Source organism: Lepidothrix coronata, unplaced genomic scaffold (assembly GCF_001604755.1).
Source record: "Lepidothrix coronata isolate B3197 unplaced genomic scaffold, Lepidothrix_coronata-1.0 Scaffold145, whole genome shotgun sequence".
Taxonomy (NCBI): Eukaryota; Metazoa; Chordata; class Aves; order Passeriformes; family Pipridae; genus Lepidothrix; species Lepidothrix coronata.
In genome coordinates, this window is record NW_016690325.1 from 1,566,358 (window position 1) to 1,591,300 (window position 24,943).

Genomic DNA, 24,943 nt, shown 5'->3' on the forward strand with positions numbered 1-24,943 from the left:
TATAGTAAAGTGTGTTAAATTGTTACCTGCAAGATATACAAATTAAATAAAACTTTATTATTAAAGAAAATGGTAGAGGAGGAAAAAAAAAAAACAACTCTAAAGCTATTACAGTAAAAAATTTCTAAAGCTGTTAAACTATAAGCTGAATTTTAAAGGTATAAAACAGAACACAGTTAAACTGCTGCATCTGTTGTTAAGTTAATTAATGAAGCTTATTTATGCCAGTTGAGGGTGTACACTTTACAATACCACTCAGTCTCACAAAGCATTGAATATTTCTGGAGGTTCTCAGGTCCAGATGGGAAAAAAAGAAAAAAAAAAGAAAAAAGATTTGAGCCTGCACTGGGTGATGTAGAGCATCTTTTAGGTTTCATTTCCACAGAGAATTAGGAAGGTGATGTCTACATTGTGCCGCAGACACAGGAAGAGCAAGAAGAGCTGTGGTGCTCTCAGTGCTGATTTTCAATGAAGTTTAACTACCTTGTTTAGCATTACCAAAAGGCATCTCCCTCTGCTCACCTTAGTGTGCAGGTGAATTTTTCCTTTCTCTCTTCTTCTCACCACCAACCCAGAAGGGCTTCCTCTACTTTTCTAACCAAGTGGGAAACATTCAGTGAGAGGTCTCGCTTTCATTCCCCCGGCTTCTTGATATAGGCAAAACTCAGCTTGGTGCTTCATTCACCACGATCTGGGTTATTCAGGGATAGGAGGAGATAGGGGGAAACCACATTTTGCCCCCTTTTCTTTGGAGTGCTGCAACAAGTATCAAAGGATTTAGTGCTACGTGTATCTTACATGATGGGAGCATTCACCAGAGGTTGTGGATTCCCTCTTAACTGACATTTTGACATTTTAGATAAAACAGGGGATACACAGTCCTGACAGTAGGGTTTAGTTTGGATCAGATTTCCAACAAAGCTGGAGTGTGATATACAGAATGGCCTCTTGCCATTGACACACTTGCCAACTCAAAGGTAATGCTCTAGGAAACTTCATCTGGATTTCCTCCCCAATAGAGTAGCTTTTCCTAAGAGACAAGAGATATTACGATTTCCCCAGAAGAAGTTTCTGTCACCCACCTGTGGCTGCTTAGGGGAAATGATGGCAAGTTGTTAAAAGAGTGTGCAAAAAAAGCATCATTTCCTCAGAGGAGTAGGACCCAAAAAAAGCTCCTGGGCTGTGGTTTTTCAGCTGTTGGTTGCAATTCAAATTGGCAAAGTCCTCTCCTCTTCTCTGAACTTGTGTTTTGTTGGCAGAGTCTGGAGTTGAGAACTTCACCTTCCCTGGGTGTTATCCTCCACCTAACAGCAGTCAGGGTATAAACTCTGCGGCACAACAAACCTTTAATTAGCCCATGCAACTGAGGAGACATATTCTCTTTCTCAACACGCCTTCACCAAAATATTTCCAAGTCTGATGATTTGGATATTTTCAAGCAAGATCCAGGATGCCTTTTGAATCTCCCTTTTCAGAGAAAGAAAGTGAGTCTGTCTGCCCCATTTCCTGTGTGAGTGCTCTGATGTTCACTTATGACAAAGTCACCTCTTCCAAAAGAAAATAGAAACTTTTTTTTTTGCCTAGCACCTATATTGCAGTTAAGCTCTGAGACTGACAGACTAAATTTCTGAGGCAATAAAGCTGAAGTATTTCTTAGACTACAAATTCCCAGAAGGTTTAGTTTTGAGCTGGCATCCAGCCTGCTAAACCCTGACAGGATGGATGTGTTTCACTACAAGTGGAAAAACAAAACTAGCTTTCTTGGGTAATGTGATATTGAGGACTTTAGTGTCTCTGAGCTTCGATGGCAGCTGAGCAATGAGGACCTCAAATTCTGTGAATTTTCACTCCAGAGATTCCTTAACCTCACTGAAGAGCAGGCATGTTATTCATCAGTGTAAATCAGCACCTAATAAACTTCTGCGAATAATCAGTGTGGCTCAGTGATTACTGAACACATATTTACCTTGTCTTAACATGAGTGATACTGGTATTGCACTTAAATTTCAGAGCTAATTACAATGTTAGGCTTATTACATAGTTAAGTAAGTTTACAGTTGGAGTCTATGAACTAAAAGGTCTTTTTCAGCTCAAATTATTCTATGATTCTATGCGAGAATACAAAAGTTCTTTAATGCAAGTGCTTGTATATGACCAGAAAGTGATCATGCTCTTTACGACTCTGGGTTAAAATCTGAGCTCTTTGAGAAATCTAGCAGCCTTAAATCTTGTTGAACAAAATGACCTGTGACAAGATATTCAAACTCATCTAGGTAAAATACTATAAAAAAAAAAATCAAGCCCAAAGCTCAAACTGAAGAGAACTATCTAGTGTGAGTGGAAAGGTTTGACTGCATCACCTGGAGGGCATATTTTCTGTTTCATTTAAGGTTCTTTTTCCCCCCCCCAAATAATAACATGCATTTGTGGACACAGAATGAACAAGCAACTGTGTGTCTGTCTCAAAAGCACATAGCATATTTCAGGATTGTGAAGAGCAAATGGCTTGTTCGGTCTGGTTCAGGAGGACACCTGGTTTGTGGGAGGTGTAAATTACACAAGTAAATTAGAGGTTCTGCTTTTTATTTTTGGAAAGTAGTCCAATTAATATTTAATGGCTCAGCTGGAGACACAGCAGAGATGACCTTAAGAAAGGTTGTAAATATATGAATATCTTTCAGTGCCAGAATCTTGGGGGAGCAAAATGTCACCTGGCACAGTATATGCAGCCAGCTCCTTCTCTGAGCTGGAGCTGCTTTTTCCCTGTGGCTTATGAATGTGAAACAGGCCAAATACTGGTCCCAGTTCTGCATATCCCTGGTTCTTCTCCCTTTAATGTCAGATTTTCCTTGCCAGGACATGAGGGTGCATGATGCAAACTTGGTGCTTCTGCTCTTTTCTACAAGTGAGCAATGCATGAACTGCTCCCAGCCAGGCTTCTCATACATTCTCTATGCAAATGAAACATATTGCAAAGCAGGTATGTTAGATGTCATAGGGTCCATATGGTTAAAGGTATTTTTGAGTGTTGAGAACTACAGATCATTCCAGTCCCTTGACGCTACTTTATAACTAGATGCCTTAAAATGTTATAAACCACGACTGAAACATCTTCATTTCAGTATCCATTATCATGATAGTACAAGTTGTTGTAAAGATGCCAAAAAAAACCTCCAAAACATGTCCTTTGGGGCATAACCTAAGTTATTTATTGTGCATGTTTCATACACTTCAGCATCCCGTTTGCATGTGCCATATACAGTTTCCTTTCCCATACTAAATGTATTGAAATCTTCAAATGCTTTCCAAGAAGGCTCATCTTGCTTAACACTAGAGTAGTTATACTTAACTCACTTTCTCAATTTGATTTTTTTTTTAACCAAAGGCCTCGCACTCAACTTGTATTTCAGTGAAGCCTGACCGTAAGTGGCAGACTCATTACCACCTTCTTTTCACTTTTATAATTCCTGTTTTTACATATCCAACCATTCTGTTCTCTTTGCTTGCAGCTGTCAGCTCTGATGCACATTTTCAGACTGTTTTCTGAAACCTAGTAAGTTGTTCAGTGCCTTTGCTCCATGGCATGGGACTGGAGACTGGATTTGTGTGGTTTGTTGCAACTTCATGAGAATATTTAAACATGTTTTAGGTCTTCTTTTTCATATTTGTCCTTTATCATGGGAAAACAAAATGTTGATTGGTGATAAATGACTTTTATTTTACACAAGACTGCTGATCACTACTCTCAGATGAATAGCTCCACACTGGCTTTCAGCTTGAAATCTGGCTTTTCAGTTAATCAAACCCTTATTGTTATAATTTTTAATGAAGCCTGTTTTAGGCATTTAAAATATCTTTTGGGCTTCTCATACAGTAGTCTGAATACTTCATTATCCTTTTACTCTTACTACCTTGCTGAAAGCCAGAGAAATACTAGAACTGCTATTCTCAGAAGACCTGAGTCACAGACAGATGAAAGATCACACACAGCCAGGAAAGGATCAAGTTGCATGAAACATGGTTTAGGAGATACTTAGGAATGGAAGAAAAATATTGTCATCCTAAATCTGTCTGTTGATATTTTGCTGAGTTTCTCAGGTATCTATAAAGGTGCTTCTCATGATGGTTAGGGATACCTTAGAGTTGACAGTGGAGCTGAATTTTTGGGAGAAAGATATGTAGTATACAAGAATAGAATGTTCCTCTTCCCATCCTGAGCAGCTTGCCATGCCAGCACCATGAAAAAAAGGAGTGACAGACACTTTTGCACTTTTCTAGATGGAGCTAGTGGTCTTCTCTGGGTGTGAGAGCTCATGCTGAGATCTTTCTTCTCCTTGGCCAGACTGGAAGTTAGGTAGAAATTTGAGATGCTGTGTATGAGAGAGAGCAGACTGCATGTGCATGATAGTGAAGTTCAGTGGGTAGGGCACTTATCACAAAGGAGGGATGATGCCTTTGCTCTTCTTCAGAGGGCCTCTTATATCTATGTATCTTGTATCTATGTATTACATCCCACTCATTCTGTGGGCAGAGACATAAGTGAAGCAGAAAATATGTTCAGGGAAAGATCCTAACTTCACCAACTTCAGGTGGAGGTAAGCCAAGATTTTACTTGAAGATTTCCATCAGTAGAGTCCAAGTTTGAATTCACAGGAATGTTTTGAAAAGATCATTTAAGACCAGCTGGGTTAAGAAGTCTACTCACTGAATTAAAAAAAAAAAAAAAAAAAAAAAAAAAAAAGAAGAAATTGGATTCTTGTATATCCTAGCAAACCACACGAATGGCACTGAAAGGAAATGTAAACTAAGTTGTAGGTTTTCTTCAAATGACAACAAAGATATCAAGTAGAGTGCAAATGGAGATGGTGTGGCTGTAGAGGAGCTTGAATTCTGGTCCTTTTACAGCCACTTACACCTCTGAGGACTTTTTTCTTGAGCCTCTGTTCATACTCCTGCTGTCCTCTGTCTGACAGATACCCATGGCTTGCTGAGCATCTGCAATCACTCCAGCCAACTGAATTTGGCTCTTGTAAGCTCCTTTCTTCTAGACCTAGAGGTGCACTATGACACTGGTTCTGAAAAGTGATTCAAACCCAGGGTATGTTCCTTCCTTCTTAAAACCCTAGTTTATTCTTATTATTCATAAATTCCCTCCTACTCGATTGTTTTAATGTCTGGCCTTAGAGCTGAACAGAGACATGAACAGCATTAGCTCTTTGCATCTCTGCTAACCTGTTCTCCCTTTGCAACTGCTGGAAGCTCAGTCAATTCCCACACTTCCTCCACCTTCATAACCTTGCCAAGTTTCTACCTGCCCTCTGATTTCTTATGTCACCTGAAAGGCAGCTATTCAGACCCCTTCTTTCCCTGATGCATTCCCTTGTGCTACTGTGATGGTATTCTCCCTTTTTCTTTTTTTTTTTTTTCCCTCTGTGGTTTTGGTTTCCTGTGGGATTTCTTTGTTGTTTTTAATCAGTTTTCCACAGACAGCCTTTTCAGTTTTTAATTTTGTGCAGCTGAGCAAGATTACAAAATGCAAATTAAATAAACTAGGAAGAAAGCTGTGCCCCTCAACTTTTTGTGCTCAACAAAGAAAGCAGGTAAAGGAATCAAACCAAGAATCTTACTGAACCTACTTTGTCCCTTGGGATTACAGTCTACCAATCTCTGCAATCAGTGGCACACAGGGAATAATAATATGACTACTGTTACATTCTCGCTTTCAGATAAAATTACCAGATAACCATTTATGGCTGAATCAAGGTATTCAGCATGAATTCCTCATAAAAATTAAATTCTTACTGTTGGAACTTCAATAAAACCTCCCACCTACTGTCTTAATAAACCTCCTGAAGGGAACATTGGATGAAATGCAACCTACCCCTTATGGGTGCATAGTGGGTTTCTCTGGGCTCATTCTGCAATGGCCAAATGTCTGTAATTGCCCTGGCAACTCAAAGCCTCTATGTCCAATGCTGATGCTCTCAGGTTCAGCCCTTGAGTGTCAGCAACCTTTTGTTTTCAGTTGCACATGATATGAACCTTCAAAAAAACAGATAAATGGATCCCTGGACCTTAACCTTGTCATTTCCCCTACTGCCATGGCATTGATTTGATAAGTTGTGGAGGTGTCTGTTTTTTGGCAACTGGGAGCTGAAGAGGACCAACATGAGGTGGAGTGTGTAAATGGCTTGATTTAACATCCTGGCTTGCTCACAGAGGAAAGATGGAGGTTGGACTTGTCTTCTGGTACAGTGTAGTTTACTTCAAGGAGAAAGAAGGAGTTATTGAGAGCTGTGTCTAGCACAATAATCTGCAGGAAAATGGAAAAACTCAGGAATTTCTTTGGATATCTGTTCTGCAAACTTGTCCTGCTTAACGGTAGTTTAAAGGAAGGTCCTTACAAATCAAAATTTTGACAAGTAAAGTTAATCTTTTTGATAAGCCGCTGGTTCTTTTTTGTTCCCTAATGATAGTAAAGGAGTAGAGGATAACTCACTGATATGAACAGTTGAGGGAAGTTAGAAAAATGCAGATTCCCAGTTGTCATAGGGGTCTCAGTGTCACTGTAGCTCAGGTTGTGAATAGTATGACTAGAATGACCGATGACAGTCTTGGAGCTGCTAAGGATCTTGTCCTAAAGCCTTGTAGGCTGAAGAAACTTCTCCCATAGAGTTCAGTCTGATAAGTGGATGATGAGACGTCTCATATCTGTTCAAAACTTAGCAGTCCTGTATCAGCTCACTAACCAGGGCAACATCATTATAACAGTAGCACTGGATTACTTTATACTGCCAGAGATTTTAGTCCAGAATGCTGGCTTTTTAGAAAAGCAAGGAGGAGAAGGAGGAGGATTTGACTGATTGAAGGAGCTGTTTCCAAGTTCAGCCCATGACTGGTATTGTTCCCATACTTTAGCCTGTGGCTAATAATTAGGACCCTATAGCCTTTCTTTTACTCTCCCTGCTGCCCTGTGCTCATTCTCTTGAGTCATAACTGTGTCTTGGCCTGTCCTATACAACTTATTTTTTCAGATGCCTGAATATCAAATTAGTCATTATTTGGCCAAGAAAAAAAAAAACATATTCAGCAGCTCAAATTATTTCTCATGATGAGTCAATGCTTAAGCCCTCATCCTATTTGTTACCTCTCTGCAAATCTCTTCCAATTTGTTAATGCTTTTCCTGACATGGAAACACTCATGCTTCTAATGTCATTGGATGCATGACTGAAGGATGGCACAACAGCAGTGCTGCGCAGGACTCTACAGCTCTCTAGTAAACCCTGAGTCAGTGTCACACATCACTACCACCCTGCCCTCCTGTTACAACCACCCCAAAAGACGAAGGTAACCCAAGTTCTTGTTAATAGATCCCTTGGAGCAGATTAGAGTGAAATCACACTGAATGATTGGTGTTTGTAAATATATATAAGTAGAGTTAATTTTAGAACAATCTGGTTTCAAAGGAAAACAGGTGTGTAGCCATTTTGGTTGTTATCATCTATAATAATATAGTACTATAAAAGCATAAAAATAACACTTAGGAAAATGTATAAGGAAAAGAAAGAGAAAGAAAGGATAAAAGTAGAAAGATATATGTTGTCACCGCCTACTGGATCCAGTGATGAAACTTTGTAGTTGCAGCTCCAATGTCTGTTGGTTGAAGTGGTGATCAAAGTCCCGCCAAAGTGATGGTCTTGATCCCTCTGGGGTTTTGCCTCTTATCAGCCTCTTCCCTTATCTGAAAATCCAGTTTGTAGCTTCAGGTATGCAAGCCCTTCTGCTCCTGGGATAGTTGGACAATAGTATCCTCCCTTATTTTATCTCATCTCAAGGTCCTTTTGCACCCCAAATTAGGAGGCGTATTCAGGGAGGGGTGGGTTTTGCTGGGTTCTTTGCTGTTTCTTTGCAGTTTGCTACAGTGGACAAAAGTCTTTGTTTAAGCCATTAACCATTTCAGTCTCTGACACCTCCCCAAACAGTATTTTGTACAACTTACATTTGAAATAGATATTCATGTCTATAAACTAATGACTTTGTTACAAATAAGGGAGACAGAATGCTGCATATGGGTGTGGCATGAGTTGCACCCATGTAGACACTGGTAAAGCTGGGAGAACAACTCTGAGGTCAGCTTGGTCTCTGTAGGGCAGGCAGGCTATTTGTGGTGCCTCTGTAGGGCTGGGTATTGTGCTGCTGAAAATGCTGGCTATATGGGATCCTGCATGATCCCAAGGAGAGCCTCCAACCTGGCCTCTCCACCTTTGCTATCTAACTATGGTAGCTGTGGTGATTATCCTTTGTGGGCAATTCAGCACATCTTTAGTCTGAACATGAGTGGAGCATGCCTGAATATCAGAGCTTACAGATGTTGTCTTCCAAAGATTGTTGGGAAAGGATGGTCCCTACAATTGTTTTGTATTTGGTCTCTCTAGTTTCCACTGATACTTTGATACATTGATAGATGTTTTGTAAATTATTTGAATAAAAGAAGAAAATATAATTTGAACTAAAATTCCTTATCTTTTAAAAGACTTTATTTTTCACAGACTGTGTCAGTCTAAAGAGTTGGAACCTCGATATAGAAAACAAATATTAAGACACTTAAATATTATCAATATTTAGTGTGATGTAGACTCTCGGTATACTGATATGTAATTTTAAAGTGCCTAAATACCTTTAGAAGCATTTTATTTTAACTACTTTAACAACTTGTTTCTCCTTGTTTTAAGTGAGGCCTGGGTCTTGATTTAACTCGTAAGTTTATTTCTGAAAATGAAGTTAAAATCCTCAGAGCTGTCATGCTAGTATTATCTGAAATGGCTACTGGTTCTTGCTATCTGAGCTGACTCCCAGTTTTCTGGGGAGTGTCAGCCTTGGAGGGCCTAATTTTTCTTTGGAAAATGCCAAGGATCTCCCTGCAAAGCATCAGGGTCTGTTGAGTGTTTCCCCCATCGGGTATCTACAAACTAAAGGACTCCAAATCACTTTTTCAAAATGCTTCCCAGCACCTCTGCAAATGTGCAAAGCAAGCCCTAGAGAACTTCTTTTGAATGTTTTGGCATTAATGTTCTGTGAGACAGGGAGAAGAGACAAAGTGAAATGAGTCTCAAAATAGGACTGTCAAGTTCTTTTCTGGTAGAACTTACATTAATTTTTAATACTCCATCTGTGATCAGAAGAAAAGAAAGACCTTTAGTTCTCAGCACAGATCTTTTTTGAGCACACATTTTTCCTTGTAGCTGTTATATATTCAGTTCTATGATTCACCGACTTATTTGTATTATTTTTCTTGCTTTATGGCAGAGTCACCTTTGAGCCTCATCTTGAACTAAACCCACAAAATGTATTACCAGTAAGCCCTCAGCAGTAATCCTGCTTTGCTGCTTTACATGTGGGAATAATAAGAGGCAGCCTTTGAGAGGATAACAAAGTCCTTATGTCAGCTCTATCTTTTTAATGATTAAATTTAAATAATATTGTGTGCTTATTGCAGGGTTTAGTGATCAGTGCATGTTATTTTGCACATGTTCTCCTGGATATAGAATCATATTTATTACTGTTGTCCCTTTGTGGTCTCATTCTACCATCTGGTGCCAGGTTCCCTTCCAGTTTTTTTGTATCACTTGTGCCTTTGATCATGTCTGAATTTTAACTAGATATCATTTTCTCCTGTCATCAAAAGAAACTTTTTGAGTGGCTTCATTTCTTACTGATTAACTCAAACAAGCACAGAGACCACATGAAGAGTAGGCTAAAAGAAAGGCATGTATTCAGTTGAATCTTTTGGGGATGGTAAGACCTTCTCCTGCTTTAATTGCATTCTTCTGCATTATGATAGGATCAGTTCAGTGAATCACCTGGAAGTGGTATAAGCAACTAATTTTTTGGGTCATTGTCTTAGTTAATCTGTGACAAGCGAGAAGATGAAAACAGAATTTAATTATCACTGACAGTACTTGTATTGAATTTAAATGATTTAAATATTCTTAAAAGCTGCATTTTCTTAACATTTATTATATTTAACCAGGAAGGAAATAAATATCTGTGACAGTAATATTAATAGTGAGGGAAATAAATCCACCCACTCACCCCTTGGTTTTGTTTCCACCTTATGAGGAAAAACTGAGGGAAAGAAATGGGCAAAACATGTCAAAATGACCAGAAAAAAAAAAAAGAAAATAATTAAAGACCAATTTTGAAGCCATTGCAAGAAATTCAGTGTTTGGAGTATGGCCAGACTGGTTCACTGAAGAGGTCTACTGGAGCATTATTCCTCTTCCCTTAGTGATCTGGTACAAATATGTACTTGATGAATAATAATCAAAAGTAACTGGTTGAGGTTATAGGGAATTTTTGAAGTACCTGAAACATGTAGAGAGTTACACTCCATGATCCATTCCAGGTTAAACTTTTAGGGTACTGTGTAGGGAAACACAAAAACTCTTGTTTTTGTAGTCTTTTTCTCTACAGTCTCTCCATCAAATTTTCAGCACTCAATGTTTATGTGTGGCAGTTTCTAAAGCTGGTTTAATCCTATGGGTCATAAAGGGAACAAATTGAAAGTTGAGATAAAAGGCACTGCTGAAAAAAACTCCCTGTGAGAATGTTAAAAGCTCCCCAAGAGTAATGTAGATGGTCCCAGAAGGCACCGCAAAACATCCCAAAATATCTGCTTCTCTTAACAAGTGCAGAGCTCAGAATAGTCTGTGTATCTTTAGAGTAAATTACCCATTTCTCTTATCTACATGCATGTTAATTTGAATTAGAAATATTTGTTTGGAGAACAAGTCTGTTTTCCTTTTTTAGCTTAGCAGCTAGAAGCTGAAAGAGAAGGCCTTGTGGGCCTTTTTCAGATCTCTGTTGTTGCATGAAGTGCCATCAGGCACAGGGAAATAAGGTCTTGCAAAGATAGCTAGAATAGAGTTGGGATTTTTTAAAAAATTGCTGTTGGTTTATTCCCTGTCTGTCCTGAGAGCAGCTCCTCTTCTCTGCCCTGTTTTGCAGAAACTGAAAAAGGGGGAAAAATAAATAGAAACAGAAAACACAGAATGAGGATTGGTTTCTGCTGTGCAAATGAAAACATCTTCTGGATTAATTTAAACTACTGTAAAGTCCTAAAACCACACCTGCTGACTTTGTACTGGAGCAGATGTGATGTGCTGCCAAACACTATCCTGCCAGCTTTATTAGCTAGTAGAGGAGAGAATAACAAGCCATGAAGTAGCATTTTCATCTGGTATCTGTCTGTTTGTCCTTCAGAATAGTTATCTAGACAGCACTGCTTCTATTTATTGTTCAACCTATTATCAGCTCCTATTAGAGTCAAAATAAAAAAAGAACCAGGTAATGAAACCCAGTCTGAGTCTAGTATACCCCTCTGTTAAATTTCTCTGACAATAGTAAGAATCATGAGAATGCAACCAAGTTAAATGTACTGTATTTAATCCCACTTTGAGTACCTGCCAGGGACATGAAGCAGTTTTGGTATTTAGTCCTGAAGAGGATTTCTGTATTGCTTCTGTGCTGCAGACTGTAGGCTAACAGGAAGGTCAGATCAGGAAAGACATAGCAACAAGAGCTAGTGAAATCCTTTAAATTTATTGTAGTAATTCAAGTGTAAATGATGAAACCCAGGTTACATCTGCTTAACACTCTGTGATTTGTTTGTTCATATTTAAGATTCTTTTAGAACTGGAGTGAAAATATAATATTTAAACCTAAGCCAAACTTGTTGTCAACTCCCTGGAAAGACTAGAATATTTACTAAAACCCAGAAATAAAAATAGAGAGGCTGAGAAATCCCTCTATTCCCAACCATCCCTTCCCTAGCTGCTTTTAATACTTCTAGGTTTGGTCATGCAACTGTGCAATACCTGCTAGTAGTCCCATTTGGTATAGTTAGTGTTAACACACACCAAAAATATGAGAAGGGCAAGTGATATGCACAAAGTGCTAATAATGGGCTGAAAAATAGTGAAACAAGGTAGAAATGCTGGATGGCTGGAAACAGTGTATGAGTGAGAAGAGCAGTAGCTGAACTACTGTTCCCCTAAGAAAGGTGTAAGTCTGCAGGGGAACCCAAAGATGGCAACCATGCCCAACCTTCACAGAAAGACACGCTGTAAAGCCTGGGATCAAATCCCTTGGGAAGGAGGAAAAGAACAGGCAATCAAAGCTAAGAGTAAGTGAAATAACCCTTCCAGACCTTCTGTTCTCCATACTTTATGGCATGCAAGCATGGAAAAAATCATAGGTGGTGGTGACGCGCTGATAAATTCACCTTTGCTGCTAATTATCCTAATATCATTCTTAGCCCCCCATCTGTCCTACTTATATAGTAAATTTTTTTATTCTGGTACCAAATAGACATCCTGATTGAATGTAAAAGGTCTGTGGAGCTAAGAAACAAAGAAGCTTGGAGCTTTCCAGCTATTGAGGGTTTTATTTAGTTGGTACAGTGGAGTTTGTTAAGGATGTGATGTTTGTGGGTGTCAGATCCATGCAATCAGGACCTGTGGGTGCAGCTGTGACTGCTCCCAATTGCAGGTTCAGACAGCAGTAAGGATGAGTCCCACAGTGGCACAAACACACGTGTCAACACATACCCGATTCCAGAAGAGCTGGTTTACCACCAGCACTCACACAAGCCTAAGTACAGAGAGCCCAGTTCTATTGCTCCTCTCTGGCTGTTCAGGATTGAGGTTCACTGGTGACAACACACATGCTCCCACTCTCTGTGTTCGCATGTATGCTCACATTCCCAGATTCCTCAAATATCACCACAAGCTCTCAGCTCATATCTTCAGCCTAGGCCCTTTACCCAGCCAGTGATTCACACGTTGAGTTTTTCCAGAGAAGTCTTCTATTTGCCTACTAATCCAAACTGGAGTTTGCTAGCAAACTACACATGTACACACATGGACACAGGATTATATTCACTGAAGAAACCTTAACACATCCATGTCTCTCCAGAGGCTGACACTTTGACTTTGCAGCTCACATTTTGTCTCTCTGGTTGCTGGTACATTGACCTTTCAGCATGCACACCTAGGTCAGAGAGGGAGATTACACAGTAGGAAAAAAAAAAAGGATTTAGTATGAAAATAGTCCTGTGACCAGGCACAGGACTATGTCAGAAAAGCATACAGCCTGCCAGCCTACCTACCTGCTGCCACTCCCTTTATTCCCCTCCTCTCTGATTTTCCTACACTTGAGACTCCCTGATCCATTGTGGTCCTTCCCTTTGCTCTTTTCCCTGACCAGGCCATCATAAGTTTTCCATGGTCCCTGAAGTCACTTCTTATTTTCTATAATACTGAAGATAATCACATTTTATGTTTCTTATCAGTGACAAAGTTCAGCCTGACCTTGTTCAAGGCTGTGACCAAACTGTTCCTTTAACAGCCCATCATCAGGCAGTGACCAACACATTCTGGTCCCTGTTAATGTCTCCTTCATCACCTGCTTCTTAGTTCCTGAGTTCCTGTGGGTTTAATTTATCACTTTCCTCCTTACTTGTTTATTCTGTTGTACTGAATAGTCCTTACACTGTCTCCATTTGATTCTGTCGAATATGATACAATGACCTGAAGGCTGATTGCGCTGGGGTGTGTGTGGGAATCGATGCATAGACAAGCTACAAATAATATTAGATGGATACAATAATCCTGAGAACAAGAAATGATATAAGGTGTGCCACAATCTTTTAATTCAGGGAAATAACAAATTAACATTTCCAAATGACACCAAATCAGTATTCCCAGTGCGATGTGACTTTGTCTCACTAATAATTGAGACTAAATATGGAGCACAGTATGAATGTGGAGTATCACAGTAGGGCTAATAGTGCTGATAAAAGCAGGTGTCAGTGGTTTGCAAAATGTTTTGGGCAATCTTGGTAAAGGGGACATATATTTGCTGTGTTTTAAGATATGTGGTCCCAAAGTATGTGGCTGCAGAAAACTACAATACAGATATAATTTCCAAGGGCTGAGGGTCAGCATCTGTTTATAGGTATTATCTCCATAGCCTTTTTTTACTGTAAAGAGTTTATCCATATCACTTTGGTTAGATCTGGGCAGCCTCTTTTTTTCCCTGTAACACCAAGTGCACAGCCTGGGCATGCAGCAAGCCTTGAGCTCAGATGCACTCTCAGCTGTAAATAGTATTTTGTCCTTGTAAGTTTGTTCTTTGAACCCTCATAGGCTTTACTACTGTTTACTCCCAGGACAGACTCTGCAGTCTCCAGATCTAGAAGGAAATCCTGGAGACAAACTCCCCCCTTCCTCGCAGAGCCTGGAAGCAGAGGACATACTTTACTGCTGAGCTTCCCAATGCACCTCTTCCAAATGAGATGAAACATAAATTGATTTTTGAGGTGTATACAGCTTTCTCCTGCCCTGTCAACCTCTTTAGTGGTTTCCCTATGGGGGGCTTATTTGATTACATTGTCATATAGCACCATATCTCCTTACTGATCTTCAATACTGATCAACAGGAACCAGAGTGCTCTGTCTGCAAGGACAGATTCTCTATTCTCATGTGTAAGCAGGTATCTGTCCTCAAAGGAACATGCACTACCTGAAAAGATAGGAAGCTTTGGTCTGTTTTGGTCTAGATTTTTGAAGAAAAATTCCCTTTTTTTTTTTTTTCTCTGTGATACAGGGTATTTTTTGTTGTATAGGTAAGAAATGAGGATTTCACATCCTACCTAAGGGAAGCTTCTCCACCAGTTGCATAGAAATAAAAACATACAATGCATATTTCTCAAAAAAAAAACAAAAAAAAACCAAAAAAACAAAACAGAACCCCCCCCAAACAAGCAAGATAATAAAAAAAATCAATTTACAAACAATTTACTATAGATTTACCATCCAGTTAAAGCTTATAATGTTTTTCTGGAATCTCATCTACATTTTTGTGAAGTTATTCTTTTTTAAGAATAGAGAGAAAATACTGGCATCCCTCCAAGGTTGCTTCTGTAAACTGAATCTTATCTTAAGTAAAATGCTCAGGAGGAGCACATAGAGAGAGATCCTGGTGGCTATTCTGTGGATTCTCAATCTTGCTGTGCTGGAGGGGATGCAGTTTAGGGTCCCTTTGTTGTCATGTTATGTTTTAAACTTGCAGTTGTGTGATGAAATACCATTCTTTGGGAGGAAAGTTGCTTTCAATTGTTTGCTTTTCTCTCTCTCTTTTCTCCCTGCTCTCTTCAGGCAGTTGCTCTTGGCTTCAGTGAGACACGCTTTCATGAAGCTCCTCTTGTCTCTTAGGAAAACTGCTGCACGAAGACCAAAGACATCAAACCCGCAGCTGAGGAGCAGCCGGGCAAAACCCTGCAGGGACCCCCCTTTGCTCAAACTGTTTATGAAATTGTAAACCAAGCTGCAAGAGGGAGACGGTCTGGAGGCAGAGGGGAGGGGGAGCTCACTCCTCCTCCCTCTCTGTCTCAAAGCCTTTTGCTTTCCAAGCTCAAACGCTAGCTGAAATCTGACGCCTGGACTGCACACACTGTGAGACGTGGGCATGCCCTTGCAGTGCACTGATTTCCTCTGCAGCTTGGAGAGCCAGAGGCGCGCTGAGGCTCCAAGCGAGGAGTCACTCCATCGGGCAGTGAGTGCCACATCACTGTGCTGCTTGCCTAAGGGGCTCCAGCATGGTTCTGAGGCTCCTGCTCCTCCTCGGCGCACTGCTTAGGGCCACCAAGCCAGCTCCCCACTGTGAAACCGGCCAGGAGACCCTAGGTAAGATTTATCACCCCAAAAGTCCCTCTTCTTCTCTTCTTCCTTCTCCTGGAGATGAGCAGAGTAAAGGGTTCCAGCTTCAAGGAGAGGGAGACAGGAGTTGTCACTCTAGAGACAAGGGGGATCAGCTTTTTGGAAACCTGCACACTGCTAGTGATGAAACTGGGGTTGTGCTTGGGAAGTGTGGATGGGAAGGCAGGAGGTGTGTGACTCTGCAACAGAAAAACAAGGCTGTGATGCAAGGGAACATAATGATTCCCCACTACTATCTTTAGGGCTGTCTGTAGATGTGTCTTTCTGTCACTTTATGGACTTCCCAACTGTTAGGACCCCCCTCACTCTCATGGGGAATGCAGAAGATTTGCCTCATCTCTGGCCTTGCCTTCTAGGAATGTGGTAATCATATTGTGAGAAGGTGAACTTTTGACCTTCTGTATGCTTTTCGGCTTAAGAAAAAAAGCTTTTCCTTACATTTAGCTTTAGGTCACTTATTTCAAGTCCAAAATATGAGATTTATTAGGATCTGACAGCTGTAAGGGTGTGTTTTAACTTGCTATAAGCAATATGGAATTTGTACGAGTTGATTGGCTGGAAAAGTAAATTTACCCTTTAGAATAAAGGTTAAATAGGAATATGCTGCTAAATTGATTGAAAGCTTTTGATTCAGTAACTATCGACTAATAAAAAATATTAACAATGTCTTTTAAAAATCTGTGGTTTTTATCAAGTGTATTTAATTAAAATGTCATTTATGTGTACATGATGGAGGCATGAATTTCAGTGTAGTGACAAGGTGTATTCCAGGAAAACTATTTTCAGAGGGTCTAAACTTAAAATGAGTCAGAAAAAGATATAAGTTAACCTGAAAGTGATCTTAATGTTGCCCAAAGAAATTCAGCTATATTTCAGTGTTTAAATATAAGCCAAAGACTGTCACTGGCATTGAACTGCTACACAATGCAGTCCATGTGCCATGTACTGCATATAATTTGAGAGTGCTGTTCCCATGAACATCAAGGTCTACCGCAGCCTAAAGGGATTTTATTTTTGGACAAAGCTGCACAAAGAGAAGTGTTGTAGACTATTTACAGCCAGTTACAGGAAGAGGCAGTGTGGTTTGCAGCATGCCCTTTCTCTGTGAGGTATGATTCTACTCCAGTTCCAACTGATCAGTTTTGCCATGGGATATCAATCCTAGCAGCCACAAATCTATGGATCATTGAGGGGTAACTCTGCTGTGGTAGAGTGTTTTGTGTGTGTTGGCAATTGCACTGTCTCTGGGAGAGGGCTTGCAGAAGGGCAAGCAGTGGAAAAATACCTTGGATGTGGTGGGACTGGAGAGCTGAATATGGTGCTAGAGGGATGGGTAAAGGTGGGGAAAGGGAGCTGTCAACATCATCACATTGTGTGCCACATGAGGGTGGGGTACACTTCACACTGGAGGACTGTTGAATCAGACAATAAAGTAGCAGCTTGGACATTCAGAGACCTGCCAGATTTCTCAAGGGTCTTCCTTTTCTAAAAGGGGGGTAAGGTCATGTCAGGCCACGTGAAAAGAAAGGGCACTGCAGCAATGTTCATAAACAGACCTGGCAGGGGTCTCCTCTCCATGGTCAGGGCAGTAGGTTATGTCTTCAGCTGTAGCAGTGGGATTTTCTCCCCTGTTTTAGGATTCCTTGCGTAGGTCCTGACGCATCTCAGTGGTCAGACCTGCAGTGCCCTGCAAGAGGAGACCAGCCTGGAGCTGCTCTTGTAGGAGAGGAGAGCAGGAACCAGTTTCACTGTCTGACTCCCAGCGAGGCTGGAGCTGCTTTCTTCAGGCTGCCTGGTCTTCTCAGTGATATTTGTTCTGCAGTGACTCATTTTGCCTTATTTTTAATGAGAAGCCAAAGTGAAACATGATTTACAATACCAAAATCCTTTCAAAATGCCTTTTGCTTTTCTGTTTAGAAAAATAAGGAAATGATTACTTATAATCCAGCTCTACAATATGATATAGGCATCATACACCGTGTGTGGAGCTTTTTGAGCAGCAGTTGGGAACTGTGGCGCCAAGAGAGGGCAAATCCCTTCTCCTTAGCTGTGTGCTGTATCCCTTGGGAGTCAGTAAGCCACTGTCTACTCCAGTGATAGGATGCTACATTGTCCCCTTGCGAGGCAGCATTCCCAGACCCTGATGAGTTTAACTGGCCTCTTAACCTACAGTTTGGGTGAGAAAAGCACAGCTTAGCATGTTTCCCCCAAGAGGTGGCCAACCTTTAGCGGAGGGAGCTGGTAGCCCAGGTTCCTCTTTTATCCAAGTCATGTGTGTCTCTGCTGCTGACTGATGTATTCCTGTGGTAATTAGTTAAATGAAGTACTTTATCATAACTGACAACGAAACCAAAATCCACAGAGAAGCAGGCTGAAGTCACTTGCCTTCAAATTGGTGACTTTCCTTGCAGCTGGGGCCAACTGTGCAGTTGCAATGCCACCAGGGTCAGGCTAAGGCTGAATAGAATCATAGAATAATAGAATCATAGAATGGTTTGGGTTGGAAAGGACCTTAAAGGTCATCTAGTTCCAACCCCCTTGCAGGGGCAGGGTCACCTTCCACTAGACCAGGTTGTTCCAAGACGCATCCAGCTTGGCCTTGAATGTTTCCAGGGATGGGGCACAACAGCGATAAAACCTTTAATAATACCAATAAAGCCTTTCCTTTCCTGATCAGTTGTATTCAGGCAGAGTTTTATTGCGGAGTTCTGGGGCAGGGCCACACCGGTGCTCCAGTGGGAGCCCCCAGGGCTTACAGGGTGCGCGGAGAGGCAACGTCCGAGGTTCGCCCTGGCCTGGGACCTCCCCAGGGGCCGGATGTCAGAGGGCCCCTGGCGGCCCCGGGTGGCCTCTGGCCCCGGGCAGCGCCTCCACCACCGTCCGGGGCCGCGCCGCCGTCTGTGGTGCCACCGTGTGGGCTCCTCGGCTCGTACAGGCTCCGGGCAGGCACCGGAGCTGGGCTGGGGTTAAACGCAGCAGGGATGCCCGAGCCTTTTGCCACGCTCCCGATCCTTGCCCGAGCATTTCAAGGGTGTTTCGGGCACATGGCACAGCCTGGCAGAGGATAGAATCATGGAATAGTTACGGCTGGAAAAGACCGCTGAGATCGTCGAGTTCAATCATTAGCCCAGCACGACTGTGTTCAGCACTAAACCATGTCCCTAAGTACCACATCTACAGGTGTTTTAAATACCTCCAGGGATGATGATCAACCCCTTCCCTGGGCAGCCTGTTCCAATGCTTGAAAACCTTTTCTGTGAAGAAATTTTTCCTGATATCCAACCTAAACCTCCCCTGGCACAACTTGAGGCCGTTTCCTCTTGTCCTTTTACTTGTTATCTGGGAGGAGAGCTACCTTACCTTGTTACAACCTCCTTTCAGGTAGTTGTAGAGAGTGATAAGCTCCCCCCCTCGAGCCTCCTGTTCCCCAGGCGGGAGTCCAGAGGGCTGGAGCTGTTTGACCTGAAGCTGTGGAGGTAGGAGAGCAGCCTGAGTACTGCTCCCAGAATTGCCCTCGTTGGCCCACCCACCACTTTTGGGTCTCCTCCTCTCAAAAGTTCCTTGGCGTTTCCCATTATTTTGGCTTGTTCTAGTCCTGAGTCAGACATTGTCCCATCCTGGGTGTCTCTGACCTTAACTGCTGGAGATGGGAGGGAGTGGGGAGGTAAAAGAAAGAGAGATGAGGAGTAACAAACCACCAGGGTGGGAGGCAGGGGACTGGTATGGTATTTTTTCTGGAGCCCGGAACAGATTCTGTGACACTGGCTCCTCTCTAAGCCATGGCATTGAGTAAGGCTGATTGTCTTCTGGGAAGTCAGACTGTCAGAAAAAGTGGCTTCCACTATAAATGTTATACCTTTCCACTCTTCTCTGCAGTTCCCAACTCCACAGTGTGCCATGGATTTTGCTAAGTGAAAAGGGAAAAGCTATTTCCTTTTATGATCTTCACACTGGCCCCAGCTTCATGGGACCTGAGCATACTTGTTCACTTGCTGTGGATGTTTCTAACACCAGTTTCCTGGTGAAACTTGTATCTGTGCACACACACACAGACAGAGCCTCTCCAGGTGCTGCTTCTCCTGTGCATGTGATTGCACTGAATGACCTGCAGTGGGCTGGGGTCTGCTCTCTGCCCCAGGCCAGTGGTGCCAGCTGGGTCCCTCATCCTGCTGTGGCTGGCACAGGCAGGTGCTCACATGGAGCATGACCACAGGACTGTGCTGCCACATGTGGGAAAGCCCAAGCCCTAGGAATCTTGCCTGCTGGACCCAAGATGGATGTGTCCAAGTCTTGCCAAAACACAAAAATGCAGAACTAGCATTGACATCATGCTCACTCACAAGATGAGAAATTCCAGCTCTTGTAAAGCCGGTTGTCATCACTGAATCATGTGAGCTGCTCTGGATTCCCGCCATTGGCTCTAGTATTTCTACACAATTATTATTTTAGCAACACTGACCTTCAGCTACATTTAACATGGGAAATGGGATCAGAAACAGCCACTTATGTGGGAAAAGTAAGTTTATATTGAAAATATAATACGCAGGTATATCCTTTTACTGCTGAAATGGTTTATGCATGATTTTAGTCTGAAGGCAAAGTTTTTTCAGGATACTTGTTGAGATATCTATAAATTGGGGGAGTGTGAACACATAAAGTCAAAACTTGAACAAAACCCCGCTGCCCTAAGGAACAGCTAGGCTTTTAGCAAGACTCTAATACTAATTTTTGATCCCTTGTAATATTTATGGGCATTGCCTTTCCCTTCACACAGTCACAGGGTTTGAGGATGTTGGCTGGCTGATAGATTGTCCCCTTTGGGCTGCTGACATCATGTGAGAGCCATTCCCTTCTCAAGCCTGGAGCTAATGTTGGATAAATGTCACAGGTATCATTGCTTGAGATAGGGCTGAGCATGGAGGTACCACACAGAAGTCACCTATCATGTTGTGAGCACAGTGTTTGAGGCTGGTGGGCCATGTCTTGGTCTTTTTGCTGGGCTTTTATGACTGCTGAATCTTGTTTGGACAGAATCACTCTCCCATTTTGACGCAGCTGTCACAGATTAATGGATTTTAGGGACTTAGGGTCGCTCTGCCCACTGTAGAAATAAAAATGAAATTTCAATCCCTTAATTTATCCTGCTGTACCTCAATTGATTTGTAATTCCCTATAAAACACCCGAGTTTTACAGGGTTATAACAGGACACCTTTATCTAGGAGACAATATGAGATTAAGATGTAGATTTAAGTCAAGGTTGTTGAATTAACTGTCAATCTTTTGTAACATAAAACCACCACATTTGGTTAAAACTCACAGGAGAATCAAATGTGATGTTAATTACAATAATTTTCATACATCTAAACTAAAGAATAGACAGAGTTGTTCTAGGGGGCTGCATAGACTGTTTAAAGAGGATGGAATGATATTTTGGCAAATGTTTTGGAAAGGTTGTAGTAGAACAGATAAACTCCTCAGTTTTTTCAGACATAATCCTTTATCCCATGGCATTCAACAGAGTTGGCCTTACTCAAAGGAAAGTTTCTGACTGTTGTTGGCCAACACACGTGGAGAATACATCCATAGACAGTGGGAACTGTGCTATAAAGAGTGTGTGATCACAAAGTACAGCTGTGGAGGCATCCCAGCTCCCAACTCCACATTACCAGGTTAACAAGTGTTTTCATCCTTCTCCAGGCACCCTGGCAAAAAATTTGATCCTTTAGATGATAGTTGTAGAGATTTCCTGACTTATTGCACCTTCTCATCACAGCTGTTGTTTAAACAGCATTATCCCCCGCATCTGAGCTGATTTCTCCCTCCTTCACTGACCAGACACTGAGAGATGATCTCCATATGTCTCCAGATCATCCTGGTACACAGGAAATGCTTGTTCAGCAGCAGCCTAGCCACACATGCAGCTCAGTAAGCCTTCAGCCAATTTGGCAACACATTTTGTTGTCATTGTCTCTGTCGCATTTTGTTTTCCCAATGGGTAATTTTTCCCTCGTAACTTGGAAAAGATCTCAACTGAGGCCAGGAAAGGGCATTTAGTATATTTTGTTTTGAGAGTTATGTTTCTGTTCAGGATTTTCAGCTCATGAAGGACTCCCTGGAGCAGCACTTACCAGCCAGATACACAGCTGAGGTGACACGGGGAGGGGGTCTGGTCACCAGAGGCACCAAGGCAGGTGGTGGGGACAGACAGAAATATTCTTCATCCGTTCTTTTAGGTTCCTATCACTGCAGACGTGTCTGAGTTGCATCTGAGCAACTAGAAACAAGGGGGAATTGCTGGCCCCCACTGAGGCTGTCTTTGTGCCCTTGCCATATGACAAGTTTTGTTATGCATTTGCACAGATTTGGACCTGTCACCTGCAGGTTGTGAGCTCCCATTATCCATGGAAAAACTTCAGCACCTTCTCACTGGCCCCAGAGCAGTTCTGTGGGAGAAACAGCCCAGGAAAAGCTGATTGCAGTGTCACTGCTGTGGGAACACCTTCAGTAATTCAATAAAAACGGGTGTTTAACTGAATGCCAGGCAGCAGGTGGGTTAGAAAGAAGTGTGATTAGTAACAAATACTGGCCTGAGCCTTCCTGCTGTGATCTCGCTCTGCAAAGTAAAAGCAGATGAGGCATTAATCTCTTTCAGGTGCTTTCAGGCTTCTTCATGTGAGGGAGCAGGGCTAAAGCAGGGCTGTATGTTGTTTCTGCTTGCTGCTTCTGCCTGTTGCAAACACATCGCTCCTCCAGGCAGTTCCTGCAATTGCCAGAGTGGAAGATTAATGACAGGAATTCAGTCCTCTACTCACAAAAACTTTGATGTATCCAGAAAATTGAGTTAACCACGTGGCTGCTTTTTGCAAGCGCTTCTCTCTTCTCCGGTTTTCCTGGAATTCCTTTTCTGTGGCTGTGGATCTTCTCCAGTTCTGCCCTTGCATGTATGCCTTAGATGTGTAGCTGCTTTCTCTTTTGGGCTTTCTGTTTGACCGTTTTCCCCCTGTCCAAGCTACTCATCTCTCTCAGTCCTCTACCACTAGTCCTCTCACATATTCACTCCTCCTTCACCCTCCTCCTCATGATTCTGGTCCATTTTACAATTATATAATGGATCTTGTCCTGTTCTTGTCCTCATGCTGTAGCTGGGAGCTGGCTCCCGAAGCAGGCTGTGCTTTGCCATTTGAAGGTGCTGTTCCAGTGTTTTGCAAAATCGTAGAAACAGCATTTGCATCTTACTACTGATATTAAGTTTTGTCTCTTTAGTGTTAAAAGGCAGATTATCATTGAAAGACTGACTCAATGAGCCATGTAGAACAACAATATAATAATAAATACTAATATAACAAGGAACTGAAATGCTTTGTGTGGAAAAGTGGAGGTTTTTACTATAAACAGACTAAAATGAATACATATGTCTTCCAGTTTAAGAAAAGTATTGTAAGAAGCCTAGAAAGCTGGTAATGGGTGTGCTGGACTGCACAGATCAAAGAAGATGAGATAATTTATGTTCTAAAGACCTGCACACCCTCTAGCAATCCGCCTCACTGAATGATTTAGATATTTTAGATTTAAGAATGGCCTTTGGGTTTATTCCATATCATCAATTGCACGAGTCTCCTGTTGCCTTTGCTCTTGAAATGGCAAGTGGCCAGGCCATGGTACTGGAAGTAGCTGTTGATCTCTGTTGTCTGGGTTAGGGTTAATCACAGCAGCTTGCTTCCTTCAGTGCTGAATCATCAAGGGAAAAAATGTAAGCTTGGCAGTAAAATATGTATGTGCTGCATTGTAGATTTTCAAGCTTGCCTTTGCAAATTGAAACCATAAGCGTATATTATAGAGAGGGCTCAGAAAGCTTGAAATGGCTTTTCTCCTCTTCAATAAGTTATTTTATCCATAATCTTAAATAGAAACTGTGCTACTGAAAGGACTTTTGTAGCTCTGATGGAATAGCTAGAGTACAAAAATAAACATAAAAAATTGAAAAGGCTGTTCTGGGTCAGGAAGAAAAAGGTCTCTCTGTACCAACCTATCCACGGATGTGACTTTGAGAGTGGGCGACACTGTCTTCCTTTGAGACCAGGGGAACCTCTTCCCAAAAAATAGAAGAGGTTTAGACTCTTTCAAGCACAGAAGAAGCAGCAACTGAAGTCTGACAAGTGAACCAGGAACTCTTTGTATATCATCTCCTGTCATTTCTCTTATGAAAATGAGAAAGGGAATGGCTGAATTCTTCTGGCATTGCCAGAGCTTAGAGAAAATGAGCTATAATGGGTGGGGATGGGGATTTGCTGGTGACTTCTGTGTGCAGAGACCTAGGACTGTGGATGCAGGGCTGCAGGAACAGAGAGTACAGCTGCAGTTTGGGAGCTGGCCTTGGAGAGTTTCCTGCCGCTGGGTCTCCAGGCAGGCAGGCAGGCTCTGGCCCAGCTATGTGTATTCACAATTATTTATATAAGCACACATGCTAGAGAATTATCTTTGGCCCTTGAAGAGCTTCACACTCCAAAACATATGTAAGCATTGGCATTAGAAAACATTGGGAAAGTCCAAACACCACATCAGCACACATACATGTTTAAGACTGGCTATAAAGCAAGGTTTGGTATAAACCAGACCTTTTCTCTCTCGGTTTTATGTACATTGGCTCCTGATAACCTGAAATCTCAAGCTATTTCACTCCTGGGTGTTTACAAGACAGAGCTGTGTCTGATGTATGGGTCATATGATAGCTTCCATGATGGGGAGAGGTAGTACAGTATGGGCAGAGCTGGCCTCTGACAGCAGAAAAAGTTGCACAGATAGAGAGAAAACAGCATAATATGCTGCACAACTGTGAGGCTTAGATCTAATTTTAGACTTAGATCTAGGTTTAGATCTAGGTGTAGGACCCAGGAGCAAGGAGTCAGTTTTGCTAGTGAATGAGTAAATATTGATAACCGATTTTGTAAGGGGCATCCTGGGTCACAAGTAGTGGAAAAGCTTTATCCACTAAGCAGAGGATGTTGCAGATTCACCCCTGCTTATCACATACTGAGATGAATAACTTCAGTTGCCATGGAAAAGATTTATATGGATTTGGGTTCCTCATCTAAAAAATAGATTTATCCTCTTCAGTCAGCATCTTTGTTAATGAGTAATAGCCATGTTGTTTAATAGATTACC

The 24,943-nt window shown here is 41.8% G+C and overlaps 1 protein-coding gene across 1 annotated transcript in view; it reads left to right on the forward strand.

The window, feature by feature from the left end:
- Nucleotides 1–15,577: 15,577 nt before the first annotated feature.
- Nucleotides 15,578–24,943, forward strand: part of CPZ (carboxypeptidase Z) — a 38,404-nt gene continuing 29,038 nt past the window's right edge. Inside the window, exon 1 of the mRNA XM_017828014.1 lies at nucleotides 15,578–15,747. Within this exon, the coding sequence (XP_017683503.1) occupies nucleotides 15,660–15,747 (88 nt within the window). The 5' untranslated portion in view covers nucleotides 15,578–15,659. The remainder of the gene's footprint in view (nucleotides 15,748–24,943) is intronic.